At 44.7% G+C, this 22,212-nt stretch overlaps 1 protein-coding gene across 1 annotated transcript in view; it reads left to right on the top strand.

The window, feature by feature from the left end:
• LOC134982206 (neural-cadherin-like) overlaps positions 1-22,212 on the top strand; it is a 203,617-nt gene that overhangs the window by 7,522 nt on the left and 173,883 nt on the right. Inside the window, exons 2-7 of the mRNA XM_063948707.1 lie at positions 5,144-5,369; positions 7,067-7,271; positions 8,003-8,114; positions 8,889-9,138; positions 19,039-19,181; positions 19,809-19,981. Of these exons, the coding sequence (XP_063804777.1) occupies positions 5,144-5,369; positions 7,067-7,271; positions 8,003-8,114; positions 8,889-9,138; positions 19,039-19,181; positions 19,809-19,981 (1,109 nt within the window). The remainder of the gene's footprint in view (positions 1-5,143; positions 5,370-7,066; positions 7,272-8,002; positions 8,115-8,888; positions 9,139-19,038; positions 19,182-19,808; positions 19,982-22,212) is intronic.

Here is a 22,212-nt window from a genome sequence, read left to right as displayed (position 1 = left end):
CTAGTAATACAAATCTACCCCAATAACTGCCACTGTCCCAGTAATACAAATCTACCCCAATAACTGCCACTGTCCTAGTAATACAAATCTACCCCAAAACTGCCCCTGTCCTAGTAATACAAATCTACCCCAATAACTGCCACTGTCCCAGTACTACAAATCTACCCCAATAACTGCCACTGTCCTAGTAATACAAATCTACCCCAATAACTGCCACTGTCCTAGCAATACAAATCTACCCCAATAACTGCCACTGTTCCAGTAATACAAATCTACCCCAATAACTGCCCCTGTCCTAGTAATACAAATCTACCCCAATAACTGCCACTGTCCCAGTACTACAAATCTACCCCAATAACTGCCACTGTCCTAGTAATACAAATCTACCCCAATAACTGCCACTGTCCTAGCAATACAAATCTACCCCAATAACTGCCACTGTTCCAGTAATACAAATCTACCCCAATAACTGCCACTGTCCTAGTAATGCAAATGTACTCCAATAACTGCCACTGTCCTAGTAATACAAATCTACCCCAATAACTGCCCCTGTCCTAGTAATACAAATCTACCCCAATAACTGCCACTGTCCTAGCAATACAATTCTACCCAATAACTGCCACTGTCCTAGTAATACAAATCTACCCCAATAACTGCCACTGCCCTAGTAATACAAATCTACCCTAATAACTGCCACTCTCCTAGTAATACAAATTTACCCCAATAACTGCCACTGTCCCAGTAATACAAATCTACCCCAATAACTGCCCCTGTCCTAGTAATACAAATCTACCCCAATAACTGCCACTGTCCTAGCAATACAATTCTACCCCAATAACTGCCACTGCCCTAGTAATACAAATCTACCCCAATAACTGCCCCTGTTTTAGTAATACAAATCTACCCCAATTACTGCCCCTGTCCCAGTAATACAAATCTACCCCAATAACTGCCACTGTCCTAGTAATACAAATCTACCCCAATAACTGCCACTGTCCTAGTAATACAAATCGACCCCAATAACTGCCACAGTCCTAGTAATACAAATCTACCCCAATAACTGCCACTGTCCTAGTAATACAAATCTACCCCAATAACTGCCACTGTCCTAGTAATACAAATCTACCCCAATAACTGCCACTGTCCCAGTAATACAAAGCTACCCCAATAACTGCCACTGTCCTAGTAATACAAATCTACCCCAATAACTGCCCCTGTCCTAGTAATACAAATCTACCCCAATAACTGCCCCTGTCCTAGTAATACAAATCTACCCCAATAACTGCCACTGTCCCAGTAATACAAATCTACCCCAATAACTGCCACTGTCCTAGTAATACAAATCTACCCCAATAACTGCCACTGTCCTAGCAATACAAATCTACCCCAATAACTGCCACTGTTCCAGTAATACAAATCTACCCCAATAACTGCCACTGTCCTAGTAATACAAATGTACTCCAATAACTGCCACTGTCCTACTAATACAAATCAACCCCAATAACTGCCACTGTCCTAGTAATACAAATCTACCCCAATAACTGCCACTGTCCCAGTAATACAAATCTACCCCAATAACTGCCCCTGTCCTAGTAATACAAATCTACCCCAATAACTGCCACTGTCCCAGTAATACAAATCTACCCCAATAACTGCCACTGTCCCAGTAATACAAATCTACCCCAATAACTGCCACTGTCCCAGTAATACAAATCTACCCCAATAACTGCCACTGTCCCAGTAATACAAATCTACCCCAATAACTGCCACTGTCCTAGTAATACAAATCTACCACAATAACTGCCACTGTCCTAGTAATACAAATCTACCCCAATAACTGCCACTGTCCTAGTAATACAAATCTACCCCAATAACTGCCACTGTCCTAGTAATACAAATATACCCCAATAACTGCCACTGTCCTAGTAATACAAATCTACCCCAATAACTGCCACTGTCCTAGTAATACAAATATACCCCGATAACTGCCACTGTCCTAGTAATACAAATCTACCCCAATAACTGCCACTGTCCCAGTAATACAAATCTACCCCAATAACTGCCACTGTCCTAGTAATACAAATCTACCCCAATAACTGCCCCTGTCCTAGTAATACAAATCTACCCCAATAACTGCCCCTGTCCTAGTAATACAAATCTACCCCAATAACTGCCACTGTCCCAGTAATCCAAATCTACCCCAATAACTGCCACTGTCCTAGTAATACAAATCTACCCCAATAACTGCCACTGTCCTAGCAATACAAATCTACCCCAATAACTGCCACTGTTCCAGTAATACAAATCTACCCCAATAACTGCCACTGTCCTAGTAATACAAATGTACTCCAATAACTGCCACTGTCCTACTAATACAAATCTACCCCAATAACTGCCACTGTTCCAGTAATACAAATCTACCCCAATAACTGCCACTGTCCCAGTAATACAAATCTACCCCAATAACTGCCACTGTCCCAGTAATACAAATCTACCCCAATAACTGCCACTGTCCCAGTAATACAAATCTACCCCAATAACTGCCCTTGTCCTAGTAATACAAATCTACCCCAATAACTGCCACTGTCCCAGTAATACAAATCTACCCCAATAACTGCCACTGTCCCAGTAATACAAATCTACCCCAATAACTGCCACTGTCCCAGTAATACAAATCTACCCCAATAACTGCCCCTGTCCTAGTAATACAAATCTACCCCAATAACTGCCACTGTCCTAGCAATACAATTCTACCCCAATAACTGCCACTGTCCTAGTAATACAAATCTACCCCAATAACTGCCACTGCCCTAGTAATACAAATCTACCTCAATAACTGCCACTCTCCTAGTAATACAAATTTACCCCAATAACTGCCACTGTCCCAGTAATACAAATCTACCCCAATAACTGCCCCTGTCCTAGTAATACAAATCTACCCCAGTAACTGCCACTGTCCTAGCAATACAATTCTACCCCAATAACTGCCACTGCCCTAGTAATACAAATCTACCCCAATAACTGCCCCTGTCTTAGTAATACAAATCTACCCCAATTACTGCCCCTGTCCCAGTAATACAAATCTACCCCAATAACTGCCACTGTCCTAGTAATACAAATCTACCCCAATAACTGCCACTGTCCTAGCAATACAAATCTACCCCAATAACTGCCACTGCCCTAGTAATACAAATCTACCCCAATAACTGCCACTGTCCTAGTAATACAAATCTACCCCAATAACTGCCACTGTCCTAGTAATACAAATCTACCTAAATTACTGCCACTGTCCTAGTAATACAAATCTACCCCAATAACTGCCACTGTCCTAGTAATACAAATCTACCCCAATAACTGCCACTGTCCTAGTAATACAAATCTACCCCAATAACTGCCACTGTCCCAGTAATACAAATCTACCCCAATAACTGCCACTGTCCTAGTAATACAAATCTACCCCAATAACTGCCCCTGTCCTAGTAATACAAATCTACCCCAATAACTGCCCCGTCCTAATAATACAAATCTACCCCAATAACTGCCACTGTCCCAGTAATACAAATCTACCCCAATAACTGCCACTGTCCTAGTTATACAAATCTACCCCAATAACTGCCACTGTCCTAGCAATACAAATCTACCCCAATAACTGCCACTGTTCCAGTAATACAAATCTACCCCAATAACTGCCACTGTCCTAGTAATACAAATGTACTCCAATAACTGCCACTGTCCCAGTAATACAAATCTACCCCAATAACTGCCACTGTCCCAGTAATACAAATCTACCCCAATAACTGCCACTGTCCCAGTAATACAAATCTACCCCAATAACTGCCACTGTCCCAGTAATACAAATCTACCCAAATAACTGCCACTGTCCCAGTAATACAAATCTACCCCAATAACTGCCACTGTCCTAGTAATACAAATCTACCCCAATAACTGCCACTGTCCTAGTAATACAAATCTACCCCAATAACTGCCACTGTCCTAGTAATACAAATCTACCCCAATAACTGCCACTGTCCTAGTAATACAAATCTACCACAATAACTGCCACTGTCCTAGTAATACAAATCTACCCCAATAACTGCCACTGTCCCAGTAAAACAAATCTACCCCAATAACTGCCACTGTCCTAGTAATACAAATCTACCCCAATAACTGCCCCTGTCCTAGTAATACAAATCTACCCCAATAACTGCCCCTGTCCTAGTAATACAAATCTACCCCAATAACTGCCACTGTCCCAGTAATACAAATCTACCCCAATAACTGCCACTGTCCTAGTAATACAAATCTACCCCAATAACTGCCACTGTCCTAGCAATACAAATCTACACCAATAACTGCCACTGTTCCAGTAATACAAATCTACCCCAATAACTGCCCCTGTCCTAGTAATACAAATGTACTCCAATAACTGCCACTGTCCTACTAATACAAATCTACCCCAATAACTGCCACTGTTCCAGTGATACAAATCTACCCCAATAACTGCCACTGTCCTAGCAATACAAATCTACCCCAATAACTGCCACTGTTCCAGTAATACAAATCTACCCCAATAACTGCCACTGTCCCATTAATACAAATCTACCCCAATAACTGCCACTGTCCCAGTAATACAAATCTACCCCAATAACTGCCACTGTCCCAGTAATACAAATCTACCCCAATAACTGCCACTGTCCTAGCAATACAAATCTACCCCAATAACTGCCACTGTCCTAATAATACAAATCTACCCCAATAACTGCCACTGTCCTAATAATACAAATCTACCCCAATAACTGCCACTGTCCTAGTAATACAAATCTACCCCAATAACTGCCACTGTCCTAGTAATACAAATCTACCCCAATAACTGCCACTGTCCTAGTAATACTGATGCGTCTAAAGGGGATAAATATTAGGTTGGTTTAGGCATCAGGGGATATGTATCAAGCAGTGTAAAGAGTGGAGAAGTGGACAAGCGCTGAAGTTGCCCATTTCAATCAATCATCTTCTATCATTTAGTAAAATGTACTTGATAAATGCCACCTCTAAGCTGATTGCCTGAAATGGGCGATTTCTCCACTTGTCCATTCCTTCCACCATATTTCCTATACATTTGTTGACGCTTGTTTTGTTGATTCAGGCGGAAGAGACAGATTTACTGTTGACAGAAGCACCGGTTTGATACAGACGACCGGGCAGAGTTTGGACGAGGGCGTAGAATACCTTCTCACCGTGCAAGCGGCTGATAAACTTGGAAAGAAAAGCTCGGCGGTTACAGTGTCAGTGATTGCTGGCGAAAGGCCGCCACAGTTTCAAAACGCTTCGTATACTGTGTACATCCCAGAGAATACCCCAGCAGGACACATGTAAGTTACATAGGAATATGATTTTCTTCTGATTTTCTACAACAAATTTAGTTAATTTTTACTGTTTAATTTTTTTTAACGTAAGTGGCTTTAAGTAGATTCACAAAGTGACACCAGTGATGCATGAAAATCTACGTCAGACTTAAAGGAACCAAAGCAAAACTCACCTGCAAACAGCATTGTTTAAAATGAATAATTGTGGATATTTTATATGAATTTTTTATTGAAATTTTATTGTGCCAATTTAAACATTTTATAATTTTACGATGATGGGGTTATTTATACAGCCATAAAATAATAAATTTTGCCCCATCATTAAAACATTTTTTAACACCAATTAACAACGAATCAATATGTACTTTTTAATCAAATTAATAAATATTGCTCTCTTAATCAAATTAAACATTAATGTTGCCCTCTGATATATTAATAAAAATATGACTCCTGTAATAGAATTATTAATGCTATCTGACCCCAATACATAATGATTGTCCTCATTGAAAATGTGATTCCTCCACTTCTCATTGGCTGGATATGAGCAGCAGTTTAACGGCGGTTTCGTGGCATTTTTTGCTGTAGTGGTTTAGAGACCTGACGGTAGTTTGACCATTTGTAAACCGCTCCACATTGCCGGCAATTTAAAAATGACTGTCCAAACCGCCGTATCGTAAATCCAGCGGTTTGTAAAAAACACACTTTCAAGCCCACAGTAGAATCACATATAGTAAATGTTGCCCTTTGTTTGCAAATATGGGGGGTCATTCTGACCCGTTCGCACGCTGCGGTTCTTTGCAACAGTGCGAATGGGTCGGTTCTGCGCATGTGCGGTGGACGCAATGCACAGGCGCGTTGTTGCTCAGCGACAGAAGTCGCTGGGCAATGACGGCGGGAACGAAGAAAACGGTCGCAGCGCAGACCGCAAGAAGATTGACAGGTGGGAGGCGAATTGGGACGTCTACTCACCGTTTTCGGGAAGTAGAGATCCGAACGCAGGTGTGTTGAGGCGTTTGGAGGGTGGATGTCTGACGTCAATTCCGGGACCTTCATCGCTGGATCCATCGCACAGGGTAAGTAGCAGCAGGGCTAGTCTTCTTTTACACAAAACTGTTTTAGCATAGCAGTGCTGTACAAGCGATCGCAGCCTTGCTATGCAGAAATACACTCCATAGGCGGCGTCTAGTTGATCACACGAGCAGCAAAAAGTTGCTACATGTGATCAACTCGGAATGACCCCCATAGACCATCTCTAAGGTCAAAACCTTCGCATCAGCTTTGTGTGTTACTGTGTGGTGCCATGTCACAGGCTGTGAATGAAAAATGACAATTACAGTAGGAGCTGATTAGTTTATCACTCTCCAAGTTTTGATACATATGCCCCTATAACTCTTAGAGACCTGTGCTGTACTGGAGGATGGTAACTAGCAGCTGGCGTGACATATGTGGCCTTCTAGCTGGCCTAGGTGAAGCGTCTGCCATTGCTGGGAGTACATTGGCGCTCACACTTAAAAAAAGGAGAAATGGGTATATTCACAAAATTATATTTTGATAGTGAAATTGTTTTGTTACTTTTTAAATTGATAAATGTTAAAGGTTGAAAACAAAAGAACAGGCTGGGAGTCTTCCGTATCAAGAGTGGAACATATTGAAATGTATTTTTTCGGGTTCCATAACTTCTGAACGCATTCTCCACATTACAGACTACTGACGGTCTCAGCAATGTCGTATCAGAACCGGTCCTTAAGGTACAGTTTGGTCACTAACCCGCACTACCTGTTCCGTCTCCACCACTTAAGTGGTGAGATGGCATTGACCCAGAGTGTGGACTTTGAGACGGAACCTAACCGGTTTCTGCTGCTGGTGAGAGCAAGTGAGGACCTGCACCCGCTAAACAGCACTGTGGAGGTAAGTGGTCATGTACATGTATATAGGAAGTCTCAATGAGCCCAGACATTCTGTGTGGAACGATGAGCTCACTCCATGTTATAAAGAGTTAACTCCAGCTTCCAAACCCACGCATTATCCCTGGTATCAGTTCTGGTCTGGAGCATACAGGCCCCACTGGGGGAAGGCAGTGATAGGGTCCCATGCTTAGGGGGTCTAGCCAACCACAAGACAGGCTCGGCCAACCATTAGAGAGGACATACCCTGCAGACAGCATGGATTCTAAAGTGGATGATCTGTTCATTCATGTAACTGCTCTACCAGGTAACTTACCCTATATTAGAGTAACATGGTATAATTTGACCACACTTTCTGGAACCTGAAAAAGGAAGTGGTGCTCCCTGGGGATTTTCCCTGTACTCGTGTGGGCCAGTCTGATCCTGCCTGGTAATAACATTGTGGTAATCCTGTATGTTTGTGGAGATACAGAAGCCAGGCTTGTTTTGGTTAAGGGAGAAGTTCTGCTGCAGGACGGAGCTACTGCCTCCGGTTCCACCCCTTGGCATGTACTGCACATGTATAAATATGACAAGTTTATGACCCAAGGATAATGCTGATGTGTGAAAGTAGATTTTATTACTGTGCGCACAAGAGGCCAGGTGCACACTGAATCATTTTTATATCAAGATATTAGTGTCCGTTTTATTGCACTCCGCTGAAACTCTTCCGCATTTAATGGAAATGTTTTGCAGGTTGTGGTGGTGATTACAGACATAAATGATTGCACCCCAGAATTTCAGCAGACAATCTACAGCCGTGACAGCGTCCCTGAGACCGTGCCGGTGGCAACCTCTCTCTTGCAAGGTTAGTACCCTCTGGTCATATTGCTGAAGTGCAGTAAATTTTCCCACTTATAAAGCGCTCAGCAGGCAGCTAGGAGAACATAACTACACTTAGTTTATACAATACAGTCACTCCGGAGAAGGACTGCAAAAGTTTCTGTGTCAGAGGAGAATTACACAGGGTATAAATACTTGCTGGGTGACAAGATCTTATTGGAAATGCTATGCAGTATTTTATGGAGATTTCACTAACGCTCGGAGACAGAGGTTTTCCTTGGATGGTTACGATGTAGACAACACAGGGAATGTTATACCCAGATTTATCAAGCCTTGGAGAGTGATAAATTGCACCAACCAATCAGCTCCTAACTGCCATGCTACAGGCTGTATAAAAAAAAATGACAGTTAAGAGCTGATTGGTTAGTACTTTATCTCCGTGAAATTTATCACTCTAAAGATGCTCTCTTTTTCCTCGAGTCGCCCCTTTTCAGTGCTGATATTGGGGCGTCAATAAGGGTTTAGATATAACTATACGATTTGCCTGAATTCGCACTTGTTAGATTTATCAGTTTTCTGTGTTTCTTTGAAGTCATAAAACGGTTTCTAGCAATAACCTAGAAGAAGACTGACGTGCCGTAGATACAAGCAGCATGTATGAGCCAAATAACAATGGTATAATTATCTTGGCTTTAAACTACCCGTCATTTTCCCCTTTAATAACATGGTGCATCGATGCATCACGTCCGCTAATTGTCCTTCTGCTTCAGCAATTATTTCCTTTCTTCTTTCTCACCAGTGACAGCCACTGACTGTGACTCCGCTATGAATGGGGAGTTTTCATACTTCACTCTCAGCCCTGATTTCAGCATCTCCACTCAGGGCACCATTAGCCCAGCAAGGAGCTTGGATTACGAGAGGCCAAACCATCTGTATGAGTTTGTCATCCTTGCAATCGACAGCGGAGAGCCATCAAACACGGGGACGGCCACAGTCAGGATTCGCGTCTCCAATGTGAACGACGAAGCCCCCAAATTTTCTCAAGCAATGTCAGTTATGTTTATTGTTATTGACACGTTGGCTCATAGAAAGGGAGAGGGGTTAAACATGTTACTGTCTGGAGGGATCATCTGTTTTACAGTTATAAAGTCTTGCACGTTTCATGATACGGCTTGTTCATTCAGATGTGGTTTGCCCCACTGAAATTTGCCATTTTAAAACTTTGAGAATTGTAAGTACTGCCCCGCCCTTTTTTATTTCAAATATATAGCAATTACTTGCCCAAAAATAAAAAAAAGTATTTTATCTATTTTATAAGTGGAAAACATAATAAATGTAAGATTCTCCTGAACGCTTAGGGCTCTTACCCACTGGAATTAAAACGCGGCATTAGACCTGAGTGTTAAACTCAGGTATAAAGCATGGAACCTTGATCCACCTCTAGACAGTCTAAGCTTGGAAAGTCCATTCTCCTTATGGGTGGTCTTCAGTATGCCGGCTGTCGGTTGTCTGTTACAACTAAAGGTTAAAGGGCTGTACGTATTTTTCTTATGTATGACTATGTTCTATTCATTACAATGGGTCATGCAGTAGAAACAGAAAGCCCACTGGAAAGAATGGACCAGTGAGATGAATGAAAATTAATTTCCCCCCCCCCCCCCCCCCCCCCCCATTCACACACACACACGACTTGATAAAGAATCAGTTCATCTCCATTGATTTGTGGTTGAAACTGGAAGCGCTCTCCTCCCCAGCCAGTCATATTGTGGCTACCTTGGAAAACACATGCGCCTGGCTGGTCAGCTCTTATTTTATAAGCAAATGTGTGGGTGGGCATTGACATAATGCGTAGTGGTTTTAAGGGTCCCCTTACCATTATACATAGCTTAGGTGTGGTAAAGTTGCCATATCAGGTGTCTCAGTTCCCAGACCACAGGGTTGCTGGGAAGAGTCCTGCTAGGAGAGGTTTGTACTGTTTTACTGTATCCTCATAGAGGCTGACCAGTCTTTGACCATTTTACACTATGCCCCCACGCTGCAGATCTTATATTTCATAAACTTTCACTTGGTTTAATGGGAACCAGCTCAGGCTATGTTGTGCTAACGTTCATTAAGAAATTTACTGGCCGAGTTTCTGCTGCTTGTATTCCAAACTATGAAAACTTTTCCATTTATTCCAGTACAATTTCTACATGTATCACACCTTCCAGAAAGTCCATCGAAATGAATGGGCCATTGAAACAAATGGGAAAAGTCCAGTCCTGCATGCATTTGCATATCCCATGCATAACAACCACGTGCTGACCTCCTATCATAATACTTATCGGATGCACATGTGTCGATTCAATTTGTATGCCATGCCAATGGGCAAGAGCTCTTTTTAATAGATCCCCTACTTTTTTTTTTTCAATGTTGGCAAATAGCACAAAATTTTAATAGCAATAAAGAGAGTAGCAAGACATTGCGGATTCATATCTGTCAGGGTTTGGGAATTAAAAATAAATAAATTGTATATTTCCCATTTGAAGCTGATTCTCAAGCAGAAAGTAAATGACAGTTTTATGTGGTGGAAATCAGGAAGCGGCTGATTGTGTCCTTTCCTTCATAACGCATACTGCAAAACGCTGATTAAAATCACTGCTTGGCAAACGCTTGCCTAGAAACCTACATTTTCTTTGGTACTATTTTGAGGCTGAAGCCTCCCCTACCTCCGACCCCCCTTGAAAATGCCTTTATTATGTACATAAATCAAATATAGAAGTTTAAAATAACATTTTCAATTTTAATGGAAACATGCATATTGTATATATTTAAATTCTGCCTGATGGAAATTCCTTCTATAATAGCGTAAAATATATTCTTGTTATTTCTACCGCGAGACGACACTGCAGTTCTCTGCTTTCCTCAGATTAAGAGCATCTATTTTTGCATTGTGCCTTTAAGTTAAAATTTTACATTTATCCCCCTGATTAGCGCAGAGCGCTCTGTATTTTGCTGCAAGGTGCCCAAATCCCCAGCCCCCCGCATATCCCCGTCAGCACAACAGTACACTGTATGTTATAGATACGATGGTGGCCTATTTTCCCTTAAAACCCCTCTCCGTCTTCAGAGACCTTTCCATGTAACGTTCCAAGCTCCCCTCTCTCTGTTCCTCTTCATTTTATGTCTTTAAAACAGTCAGAACTGGAATCGATTCACTCGTTAGACTGTAGGCTAAGACAGTGGCCTCGGGGCTGTAATTTGTTGTTGAGTGGCTGAACAAAATCACTGTTCCCATCCCCTAATCTAGAGCATTAAAGGAAACTCTCACAAATAAATATATATATTTCCCAGTCTCTTTCGATTTGCAGCGGCGCGGCGCAGACGGAGCCCATGTCTGCTTATTATGACCGTTGGTAATGTTCCTTTTTATTCCTACAGGCTTTCTTGTCATTTGCAGTTTCATTCGTCGGTTCTTTATCTTTTAGTAGAATTCAGAGTACCAGATGCCATTTATTATTAAAGTGGACATAAATGTAACGTCAGAAAACATTTAGAACTCAGAAGAGGATATTCTATATTAAAGATACATTTTACATTCCAATTTTGTTTCTTCCATTTCTTAGACTGTAGGTCCAGTTCACCTTACGTTACCTCTCTTTGGGGTCTATTCATGAAGCAGTGATAATAAGTGTGGAGAAGTGAGCCAGAGGAGAAGTTACCCATGGCAACCAATCAGCATTGAAGTAACATTATAATTTGCTATACAATTATACGGAGCAGCTGATTGGTTGCCATGGGCAACTTCTCCACTGTCTCACTTCTCCACTCTTATCACTGCTTCATGAATAGACCCCTTTGTTGAACTGTTTTATGAAATTCAAACATCTTCCTTAACAGATGTATTAAGCCTGGAGAAGTGATAAAGCAGTGATAAGTGCAAGGTGATAACGCACCAGCCAATCAGCTCCAATATGTAAATTGACAATTAGGAGCTGATTGGTTGGCGCGTTATCACCTTCCACTTATCACTGCTTTATCACTTCTCCAGGCTTAATACATCTGCCCAGGAGGATTTGTCATTAATCATTGGTAACATCTGTTGTTTTCTGCACAGTAACATATTCCACATAATTTTGGAGTAACTTTTTTGTTTGAGGTTTATTAATAACACTTACCCTGAGGGGTGCGCCTGCTCATTCCTCTGTCAATCATTTGGCCAGGCGGAATATATGGATGAGCATGTTTGGGATGGGTAGAAATGATAGGAAAGTGGGAAAATGGGAGTATATATTCCTGCTTACTATGGTGAGTGCTGTGCGCGCTAGATCCGGGTGTATGTGATATAAGATAGCATTGGCCATCGATGGTTTGCTGTTGGTCAATGATTTTACCATCGTTGGCAGGGCCTGATAGCTCCCAATTTGTGGGGGAGGTTTCCTAGCACGTGTGCTGGCCCAGAGGCTTCCTTCCGGTCAGGACTGATCAATGGTTCATTCATCGATGGTTTACTATTAATGGTTAAAAACCATTGATGAAGGGTGCCTTGATGGACAACCCTAATGTAATTGTCGGGAGGTATGGTATAGGGTCTACCCCTGACTGTAGGGTAATATCTGGCAATGTTTGATCCTCTGAGAAAAGCAATATGGGGCTCATTTATCAACGAGTGATAAAACTGAAAACTATGATGAATGGCGCTCCAGCCAATCAGCTCCCAACTGTCATGTGTTCAGCTCCTAACTGTCATTTAGGAGTGACAGTTGGGAGCTGTTTGACCGGAGCACCATTCATCATACACAACAAGTTTTATCGTTCACAACAAGATTTATCACTCATTGATAAATGGGCCCCTAAAGTTGAAGATTGTGAGAGTGAAGTGATAAATAAGGGCCCTTAGTAACTATAATAGGTCGATGTATCAAGCAGTGACAAGAGGTTGCACAATGCAAACAATCATCTTCAACTTATTTGGTAGAATGTACTTGATTAATGCTACCTTGAAGCTGGTTCGTTGCTATGGGAAACGTCTCCACTTTTTTACTGATTGATAAATCACCCCTAAAGTTTCTGTCCCAGTTTAGCTCACTATAAACACACTCTGTTCACCCCTATTCCCGGCTCCCAAGGATAACTGCAATACTCTGTGGCTCTTATGTGTGTGCGTGTTTACTGCGCTATGTAAGTATAGAAACCCCACAGAACGATAACTGATTGCAGTGTATGTAAATGTGGCGAATCCGCATCATCCGCCGCATATTCTCACCCCCGAGGATGAGAGGAACTGCGCAACGGAAGCCTCCCCGGGGCAGGAACAGATCAGTGTGTGGCCAGACACAGTCATTACTTTCCGCTGCTCTCCCCCGGGCACAGCAGGATTATATAATGTTGGGGTTGTACACAGAGCACAAGGCATATGTGTATAAAGTGTGTGTCTGTGATTGTAGAGCTGTGCGGCTGTCACACCTATTACATTACTGCAGCACAACATGACCCGAGCAGCATGAAGGGAATGGAGAACTATTGTTCCAGTACAGTGGAAGCCGGATGCCTCATTCTTGGTAGAGGTGATTTCTCCTAATGCAGAGGTTCCCAAACTCAGTCCTCAAGACACTTTAACAATTCAGGATTTAAAGCTATGTATACTTGAGCACATGTGTCTTCATTAGTACCTCAGTCAGTTTGATGTAACCATCTGTGTTCAGCTTGCGATCTCCTTACAACCTGGACCGTTAGGGTGTATACGCACTTAGCGATATAGTAAACTATATATACATTTTCCTCCTCCTGAGCGATTATAGATTACTATATCGCCAAGTGTGCTTGCAGCTGATGACGGCTGATGCGCGGACCCGCGGGTTGTTAACGACCCTCGTTATCGGCCGTACATTCAGCTCAATTTGGACTCATCGTCCAAAGCTGCATGTACAGCCCAGCCGCGGCATTGCGTCACTGTGTGATATCGCATCATGTGTATTCCACCCAGCCCGGGAGGAGAAACACTGGGCGACGTCGCTCACAGAGCGTATAGCGTAGTATGTACTTACCCTTGGGGTGTCTGGAAGACCAAGCCATAAAGGATATGCACTCAGGGTGGTACAGGGGATAGAAATGTTTATAATTCAGGGTTAACTGTGTTACAAAGCACAAGCAGTCTGGCAGCTTTTCTAGCAATTACCTCTAGGACTGCTGTAAAGCGCTGCGGAATATGTGGGTATATATAGATATATATATATATATATAAAGATCTCTGCGGAGCGCTCTTATTTAATGGATAATCCAATTTGTTTTTGGATATGAACCAAGGCTGACTTTAATAGTACCTTAATACACATATATAATATTTTACACTGATATTTCTATAACGGGTGCAGTGTGTGCGGTGCTGTCACTGGTATTTCTATAATAGGTGCAGTGTGTACGGTGCACACGGGCCCCTGAGTCCAGAGGGGGCCCCCACCGCACACACTGCACCCATTTGTAAAATACTTACCCCTCCGAAGTCCAGCACCGGCAACCGCAGCGCCGCTAGAACACGGTGAAAATGGCCCAGCGGCCATTTTCACAGAGTTCTGCGCATGCGCAGTAGAGAGATCTCAGGGAAAATGGCCGCCGCGCCATTTTCCTGGAGATCTGCGCATGCGCAGTAGAGTCTGAGCGCTCTAGTGCTCAGACTCTACGGCGCTCCGGGCAGAGAGGAGGGGCCCGAACGGAGGAGGCTGAACACGGGCCTCCTCCTCTCTTAAAACGCCCCTGATATTTTATATATATATATTTTATTGTATGAACAAATATTGTACAAACATATGGTCTATCAGTGATCTATATATTTATAAAACAATGATTACAGAAACATATATTTGTATATGTCAGTTGTGTTTTACCTTTATAGACCCATATCGGCAGGAGTCCTTTCTTCGTGGAAGCTGCCCGAAGTGAGCTATATTTAATAGAAGAATTGGCTCCAGGGTTAATTTACATTCTAATAATAGCGCATTAAGGAAACACATATATATATATATATATTTAAAACTACTAATAGGAAATAAGTAAAGCAAGGTGTTTGTGTCTAGAGTGCCATGGAGGGCCTAAAATGGTGAATAAGTAGATGTATCAAATCAAAAGAGCCCCAGTAGAGAAGTTGCCCGTATCAACCAATCAGAACCTGGCTAGCACTTCATAGACTGTACTACACAAACCATAGGATGAAGCTGATTGGTAGCTGGCGTCTACTTCTCACCTTGGCCCTCATTCCGAGTTGATCGGTCGCAAGGCGAATTTAGCAGAGTTACACACGCTTAGTCTACGCCTACTGGGAGTGTATCTTAGCATCTTAAAAGTGCGAACGAAGTTTACGCAATATTGCGAACAAAAAAAACTTAGCAGTTTTAGAGTAGCTCCAGACTTACTCTGTCAGTGCGATCAGTTCAGTGCTTGTCGTTCCTGGTTTGACGTCACAAACACTCCCAGCGTTCGTACATGTAGTTTGTGTAATCCCGCACCAGTTCTTTAACTATAATTTTTTGTGTATACAGTTCAGTTGTATTATGGTACTCTCTGCGTTACTAAAAATATTTGGGGTTCCTCTCGACCCTATATGACCCTGTACGCAGGTGCCCTCCAAATGCTTTTGAGTCCTGGACTCATATGAAGCTACCAAAGAAAAAAGAAGAAAGAAGCATTTTCTTGGACGCACTCTACCACTAATTATTTGTTTAAAATATCTATTCTTTATTGGATATACGTTAAAATTCTTAAGGAATTGGTGAAATATTAAAATATAGTGTGAATAAGAAAAACAGTATGTGATAATAAAAAACTACTCGTTTCCGAATGGTGATCCCTCAAAGTATTATTTCAATAAAGGCTATATTGCTTATAACATAGTATCCGTGTCCCAGCGTTCGCCCAGACACTCCCCCGTTTCTCCGGCCACTCCTGCGTTTTTTCCGGAAACGGTAGCGTTTTCAGCCACACGCCCATAAAACGCCGTGTTTCCGCCCAGTAACACCCATTTCCTGTCAATCACACTACGTTCGCCGGTGCGAACAAAAAGCCGTGAGTAAAAATCCTTTCTTCATAGCAGAATTGCTTAGCGCAGTCGCAGTGCGAACATTGCGCATGCGCTCTAAGCTGATTTTCACTGCGATGCGAAAAAAAAGACCGAGCGAACGACTCGGAATGAGGGCCCTTGTCCGCTTTGGAAGGTTTTACACATCTCCTTCTCCTAAAGCGGAGGAGATGCTGCGTCTAGGCCACCCTGGCCACAGATGTCAGCCTTGCTGCCAAGGTCTGGTGCTGGAGTGGTAGCTGTGTAAAGGAGGAGAGCATTGACGGCCGAGGCTAGCTTGTTTGGGCTGACATTTTCTCCAGATTGGTGAGCGAGAGCGCTTAATTCACCCACAAGGCAGCATGACTATAGGGGGGAGGGGATGGGGGGGGTCGTAGTAATGGGGATTATTAGCTAATAATGTAATATAGGGACTTGTTCAGACCTAGCGCTAAACCTGGACAGACCATGCTGCATGAGTGTGGACCATAGGGTTGACAGTCATTAGGTCGACCACTATTGGTCGACAGTGGCTAGGTCAACACCTGAAATAGGTCGGCACGTTCATTAGGGCAACATGGAAAAAGGTCGACATGAGTTTTTATATAATTTTTGGTGTTTTCTTCTTCGGAAAGTGACCGGGATCCCCGATTGGTGCACCGTGTCCCCTCGCTCCGCTACCGCTACGCTCAGCACAGGTTACTATTCCCTATCGTAGTCCACGTGGATCATAAATTACGAAAAGGGTCAAAGAATTTTTTTTTAAATGTGAAAAACCCATGTCGACTTTTTCATGTGTCGACCTTTACGATGTCAACCTAGTGACCATGTCGCCCAATAGTGGTCGACCTAATGAGTGTCGACCTAAAGACCGGATCCCCTCTTTCATGTAGTGATATTACTGTCTGCTTTCTCACGTAACCTCCAAATACTGCGCAGCTGTATACTTACCCTGTGACTGAACGTATTATCCCTTGTACCCCGGACACTGATGAATTACACAGGTTCTGGGGCCGGCTGACTACAAGCTGCATCTCACCTGGTATTAAGCAGCCACAGAACCTGTGTAATCATGAGCGTCCCAGGTACAAGGGATAATATGGTCAGCGTACTGTAACGTGGGATAACTATATCTTCCTCATATCCATAAATGCCCCCCTCCCCCTCCCCCCAGATCTGAGTACAGATATGTCATTTTCCGGCTGGATTTACCTATAAATCACTGCGTCCCGTAATGCGCCCCCTGGCCTGAGAGCAGGGGAGGGGAGAGGAGAGGAGAGAAGAGGAGAGGGGAGGAGAGGAGAGGAGAGGAGAGGAGAGGAGAGGAGAGAGAAGAGAGGAGAGGGGAGGGGAGGGGAGAGGAGAGGAGAGGAGAGGAGAGGAGAGGAGAGGAGAAAGAAGAGAGGAGAGGAGAGAGAAGAGAGGAGAGGAGAGGAGAGAGAAGAGAGAGGAGAGGAGAGGAGAGGAGAGGGGAGAGGAGAGGGGAGAGGAGAGGAGAGGGGAGAGGAGAGAGGAGAGGAGAGAGGAGAGGAGAGGGGAGGGTAGAGGAGAGGAGGGGAGAGGAGAGGAGAGGAGAGAGAAGAGAGGAGAGGAGAGGGGAGAGGAGAGGAGAGGAGAGGGGAGGGGAGAGGAGAGGAGAGGAGAGGGGAGGAGAGGGGAGGGGAGGGGAGGGGAGAGGAGAGGAGAGGAGAGGAGAGAGAAGAGAGGAGAGGAGAGGGGAGAGGAGAAGAGAGGAGAGGAGAGAGAAGAGAAGAGAGGAGAGGAGAGGAGAGGAGAGGGGAGAGGAGAAGAGAGGGGAGGGGAGAGGAGAGGAGAGGAGAGGGGAGAGGAGAGGAGAGGGGAGAGTAGAGGGGAGGAGAGAGAAGAGAGGGGAGAGGAGAGGAGAAGAGAGGAGAGAGGAGAAGAGAGAGGAGAGGAGATAGGAGAGGAGAGGAGAGGAGAGGAGAGGGGAGAGGAGAGGAGAGGAGAGGAGAGGGGAGAGGAGAGGAGAGGAGAGAGGAGAGGAGAGGAGAGGAGAGAAGAGGAGAGGGGAGAGGGGAGGGGAGGGGAGGAGAGAAGAGGGGAGAGGAGAGGAGAGGGGAGAGGAGAGGAGAGAGAAGAGAGGAGAGGAGAGGAGAGGGGAGAGGAGAGGAGAGAGAAGAGAGGAGAGGAGAGGAGAGGAGAGGAGAGGGGAGAGGAGAGGAGAGGGGAGGGTAGAGGAGAGGAGAGGAGAGGGGAGGGGAGGGGAGAGGAGAGGAGAGGAGAGAGAAGAGAGGAGAGGAGAGGAGAGGAGAGGAGAGGAGAGGGGAGAGGAGAGGAGAGGAGAGGAGAGGGGAGGGGAGGGGAGAGGAGAGGAGAGGAGAGGAGAGAGAGGAGAGGGGAGGGGAGAGGAGAGGAGAGGGGAGGAGAGAGAAGAGAGGGGAGAGGAGAGGAGAAGAGAGGAGAGAGGAGAGAGGAGAAGAGAGAGGAGAGGAGAGAGGGGAGGAGAGGGGAGAGGATAGGAGAGAGGAGAGAGGAGAGGAGAGGAGAGGAGAGGGGAGAGGAGAGGAGAGGAGAGAAGAGGAGAGGGGAGAGGGCAGGAGAGGGGAGAGGAGAGGAGAAGAGAGGAGAGGGGAGGAGAGGGGAGAGGAGAGGAGAGGAGAGAGGAGAGGAGAAGAGAGGAGAGCGGAGAGGAGAGGTGAGAGGAGAAGGGAGGAGAGGAGAGGAGAGGAGAGAGGAGAGGAGAGGAGAGGAGAGGAGAGGAGAGGGGAGGGGAGGAGAGGAGAGGGGAGAGGATAGGAGAGAGGAGAGATGAGAGGAGAGAGGAGATTAGAAGAGAGGAGAGGAGAGGGGAGAGGAGGAGAGGAAAGGAGAGGAGGGGAGGTGTGGTGTGTGAATGTAGAATATTGTGTGTGGCTGACGACGTTCTTAATCGCTGAATTGCTTTCTGCTGTTTTTCTAGTTATCGGACCTTTGTATCGGAGGATGCGACCCCCAATACTTTGGTGGCCACGGTGCAGGCGTTCGATCCCGATGGAGACAGAGTCACTTATGAAATTTCAGAAGGAAATAGGGAGGGAAATTTTCTTATTGATCCTCAGAAAGGTAATAATAGCTGAGAGGAGCAGAGCGGATAATGTTTACATGTCTTGTGAGATTGTGGAAATGGTTTCAGAACATACTTATTGATTGAACCCCGACGTCATCTGCTTAAAATCAATGGATGCAATAAACCGCGGTGACCCAACATTCAGAGCTGCAGTATTCCATCGCAGATCATCTCTCTCTTACTCCTCTGTTAGATTGTAAGCTCTGTGTTATAGGATTGCGTAAGAGTTTATCTCAGCAGACGCACTGTTGGGAAATATAGCAAGTGACTTTACACCTGGACAAGCCATGTTGCCATGCAAGAGGAGTAATACATTTGTTATGTTTGCGTGCAGGGTAAATACCAGTTGCTTTTGCATGTAGCCCACAAATGCTGCACAGTTGGTTGTATTATTACACTGCAATTTACATCTGAGTTTGGCCGCGCCTCTCTTTAAATCTCTTTGCACGTGTTACATCTGCCCCACCTGCAGCGCAGCCTGGTTTTACCAAAGGGCAAAGTTACCGGCTGTTTTTTGCTTTGATCCCAGCCCCCCGTAGTGTAGTTATAGGAGTGTGAAATTAAACGCTTTTAATGCTGAGTATGAAGCGATTCATTTGAATTCTCTTCGATTAACCCAACAGGACTCATCCGTCTTGGTTCCAGCCTCCGCCCCTGGCTCCATGGGACAGAGTATGCGCTCACTGTGACGGCCACAGACGACAATTCTAGTGGCGGTCCTAGCAGCCTCACAAGCAATGCGACTGTCCTCATTCGAGTTGATGACATTAATAACAATAAGCCCATCTTTTATCAGGTAGGTCAAAATGATGTCATCTAAATCACACCGGCCTTTACCCCAACTTACCCAACATATATAAAACATATCTGTCTAAGAGCGCTCTATGGGGAATTTTCCTTGTGACTGTAGGGCTGGTGTCTCTTCCCAATATGTCCCAAACAGAATGATGTGTGCGAAAAAAGGCATGGTTACTTCACCTGGGGTATCTTGTTGCATCGCATTGGGGTGTAACATATCCCCCAGTGGTGTGCCACTGCCCTGCAGTTAAAAGGCTCAAGGCCATTGCCAAACTTCTTCTTGCCCCCTAAATCCATCCCCAGTATTGCCAGGAGACATGGAGGCAGTTCAGCAGTACAGTCTCCATAGGCGTGCGCAGGACATTTTATTAGGGGGTGCACGATTAGAAGGGCGTGTTTAGCACCGCCTATTGTGCATGTCTAACAACACCTAATGGGCGTGTCTAGCACCACCTATCAGGCGTGTCTACTACCACATATTGGCACTCAATGCCAACTAAATAATATAGAGAATTGATGCACAGATAGATATATATATATATATATATATATATATATATAAAATCTGTTAAATTTGTATATTTTATTACCATAGATTATATCCTAATCTCTCGAAATATATATTGTTATTGAATTTGAACTTGTCCTCCTCCAAGAGGAACGCTGTATTCTGTGGCGTTGGCACATGATAAGGAGAGAGAGAGCGTGGGTGGGAGCATGTGCATGCATGCACGCAGCATGACATCATCACGACACATCCCACAGGTTAGAGGAACTGGGAGTAGGATTACGTCAGTGATGCTGCACCATACAAATGAATGACAGCCAGACTGAGCAGAGGGGGTGGCGGGCGCAATGGGCGGGAGGACAGAAATGAGCACACTCTGCGATCGCCGATACTGTAGCAGCAGCAGGTGTGTGTGAGGGGGTGACAGACATTAGGGGGTGCCTGTGCGCACCAGGAACCCCCCCTGCGCACGCCTATGACAGTCTCCTACTGTCAGGGCTAATATCTGGACATATGGGAGGTATGTAACTGGGCATAAATTGATATCATCTCTTCTCTTAAATGGAAACTCATCTCTTCCTCTTTATGATACAATTGTCACGTGGTATGATGGGGCGGATTGGGAAACAAAAGTGGCCCTGGAAAAATTTCTAGAAGGGGCCTCATGTGGGTGGTAAAAAACCAACTGTAAGCGGATCCAATACCAAAGTAGGCGGGATTACTTCAAAATGTAATGTAGGCCGACTTACACCAACAAAAGGCAGAGCATGTCATATTAACTGGACCTAGCACATTAAGAAGTTTAGAAAATATTGTGTTGTAGCAGAAGTAAAACTGGGGTGACATTTAATCCTCTGCACACTCTCTAAATATCTCAGTCCATTTCCTGAAGGCTTCTCCTCTCTCTCTGTCCATCTCCTGCATGTGTCTCCTCCCCCCTATCAGTCCATCTCCTGCATGTGTCTCCTCCCCCCTATCAGTCCATCTCCTGCATGTGTCTCCTCCCCCCTATCAGTCCATCTCCTGCATGTGTCTCCTCCCCCCTATCAGTCCATCTTCTGCATGTGTCTCCTCCCCCTAGTCCATCTCCTGCATGTGTCTCCTCCCCCCTATCAGTCCATCTTCTGCATGTGTCTCCTCCCCCCTATCAGTCCATCTCCTGCATGTGTCTCCTCCCCCCTATCAGTCCATCTTCTGCATGTGTCTCCTCCTCCCTATCAGTCCATCTCCTGCATGTGTCTCCTCCCCCCTATCAGTCCATCTTCTGCATGTGTCTCCTCCCCCTATCAGTCCATCTTCTGCATGTGTCTCCTCCCTCCTATCAGTCCATCTTCTGCATGTGTCTCCTCCCCCCTATCAGTCCATCTCCTGCATGTGTCTCCTCCCCATATCAGTCCATCTCCTGCATGTGTCTCCTCCCCCCTATAAGTCCATCTCCTGCATGTGTCTCCTCCCCCCTATCAGTCCATCTTCTGCATGTGTCTCCTCCCCCACTAAGTCCATCTTCTGCATGTGTCTCCTCCTCCATATCAGTCCATCTTCTGCATGTGTCTCCTCCCCCTATCAGTCCATCTCCTGCATGTGTCTCCTCCCCCCTATCAGTCCATCTTCTGCATGTGTCTCCTCCCCCTATCAGTCCATCTTCTGCATGTGTCTCCTCCCCCCTATCAGTCCATCTTCTGCATGTGTCTCCTCCCCCTTATCCATCCATCTCCTGCATG

Source organism: Pseudophryne corroboree, assembly GCF_028390025.1.
Source record: "Pseudophryne corroboree isolate aPseCor3 chromosome 11 unlocalized genomic scaffold, aPseCor3.hap2 SUPER_11_unloc_8, whole genome shotgun sequence".
Classification (NCBI taxonomy): domain Eukaryota; kingdom Metazoa; phylum Chordata; class Amphibia; order Anura; family Myobatrachidae; genus Pseudophryne; species Pseudophryne corroboree.
This window is presented reverse-complemented; position numbering and strand designations above follow the sequence as displayed.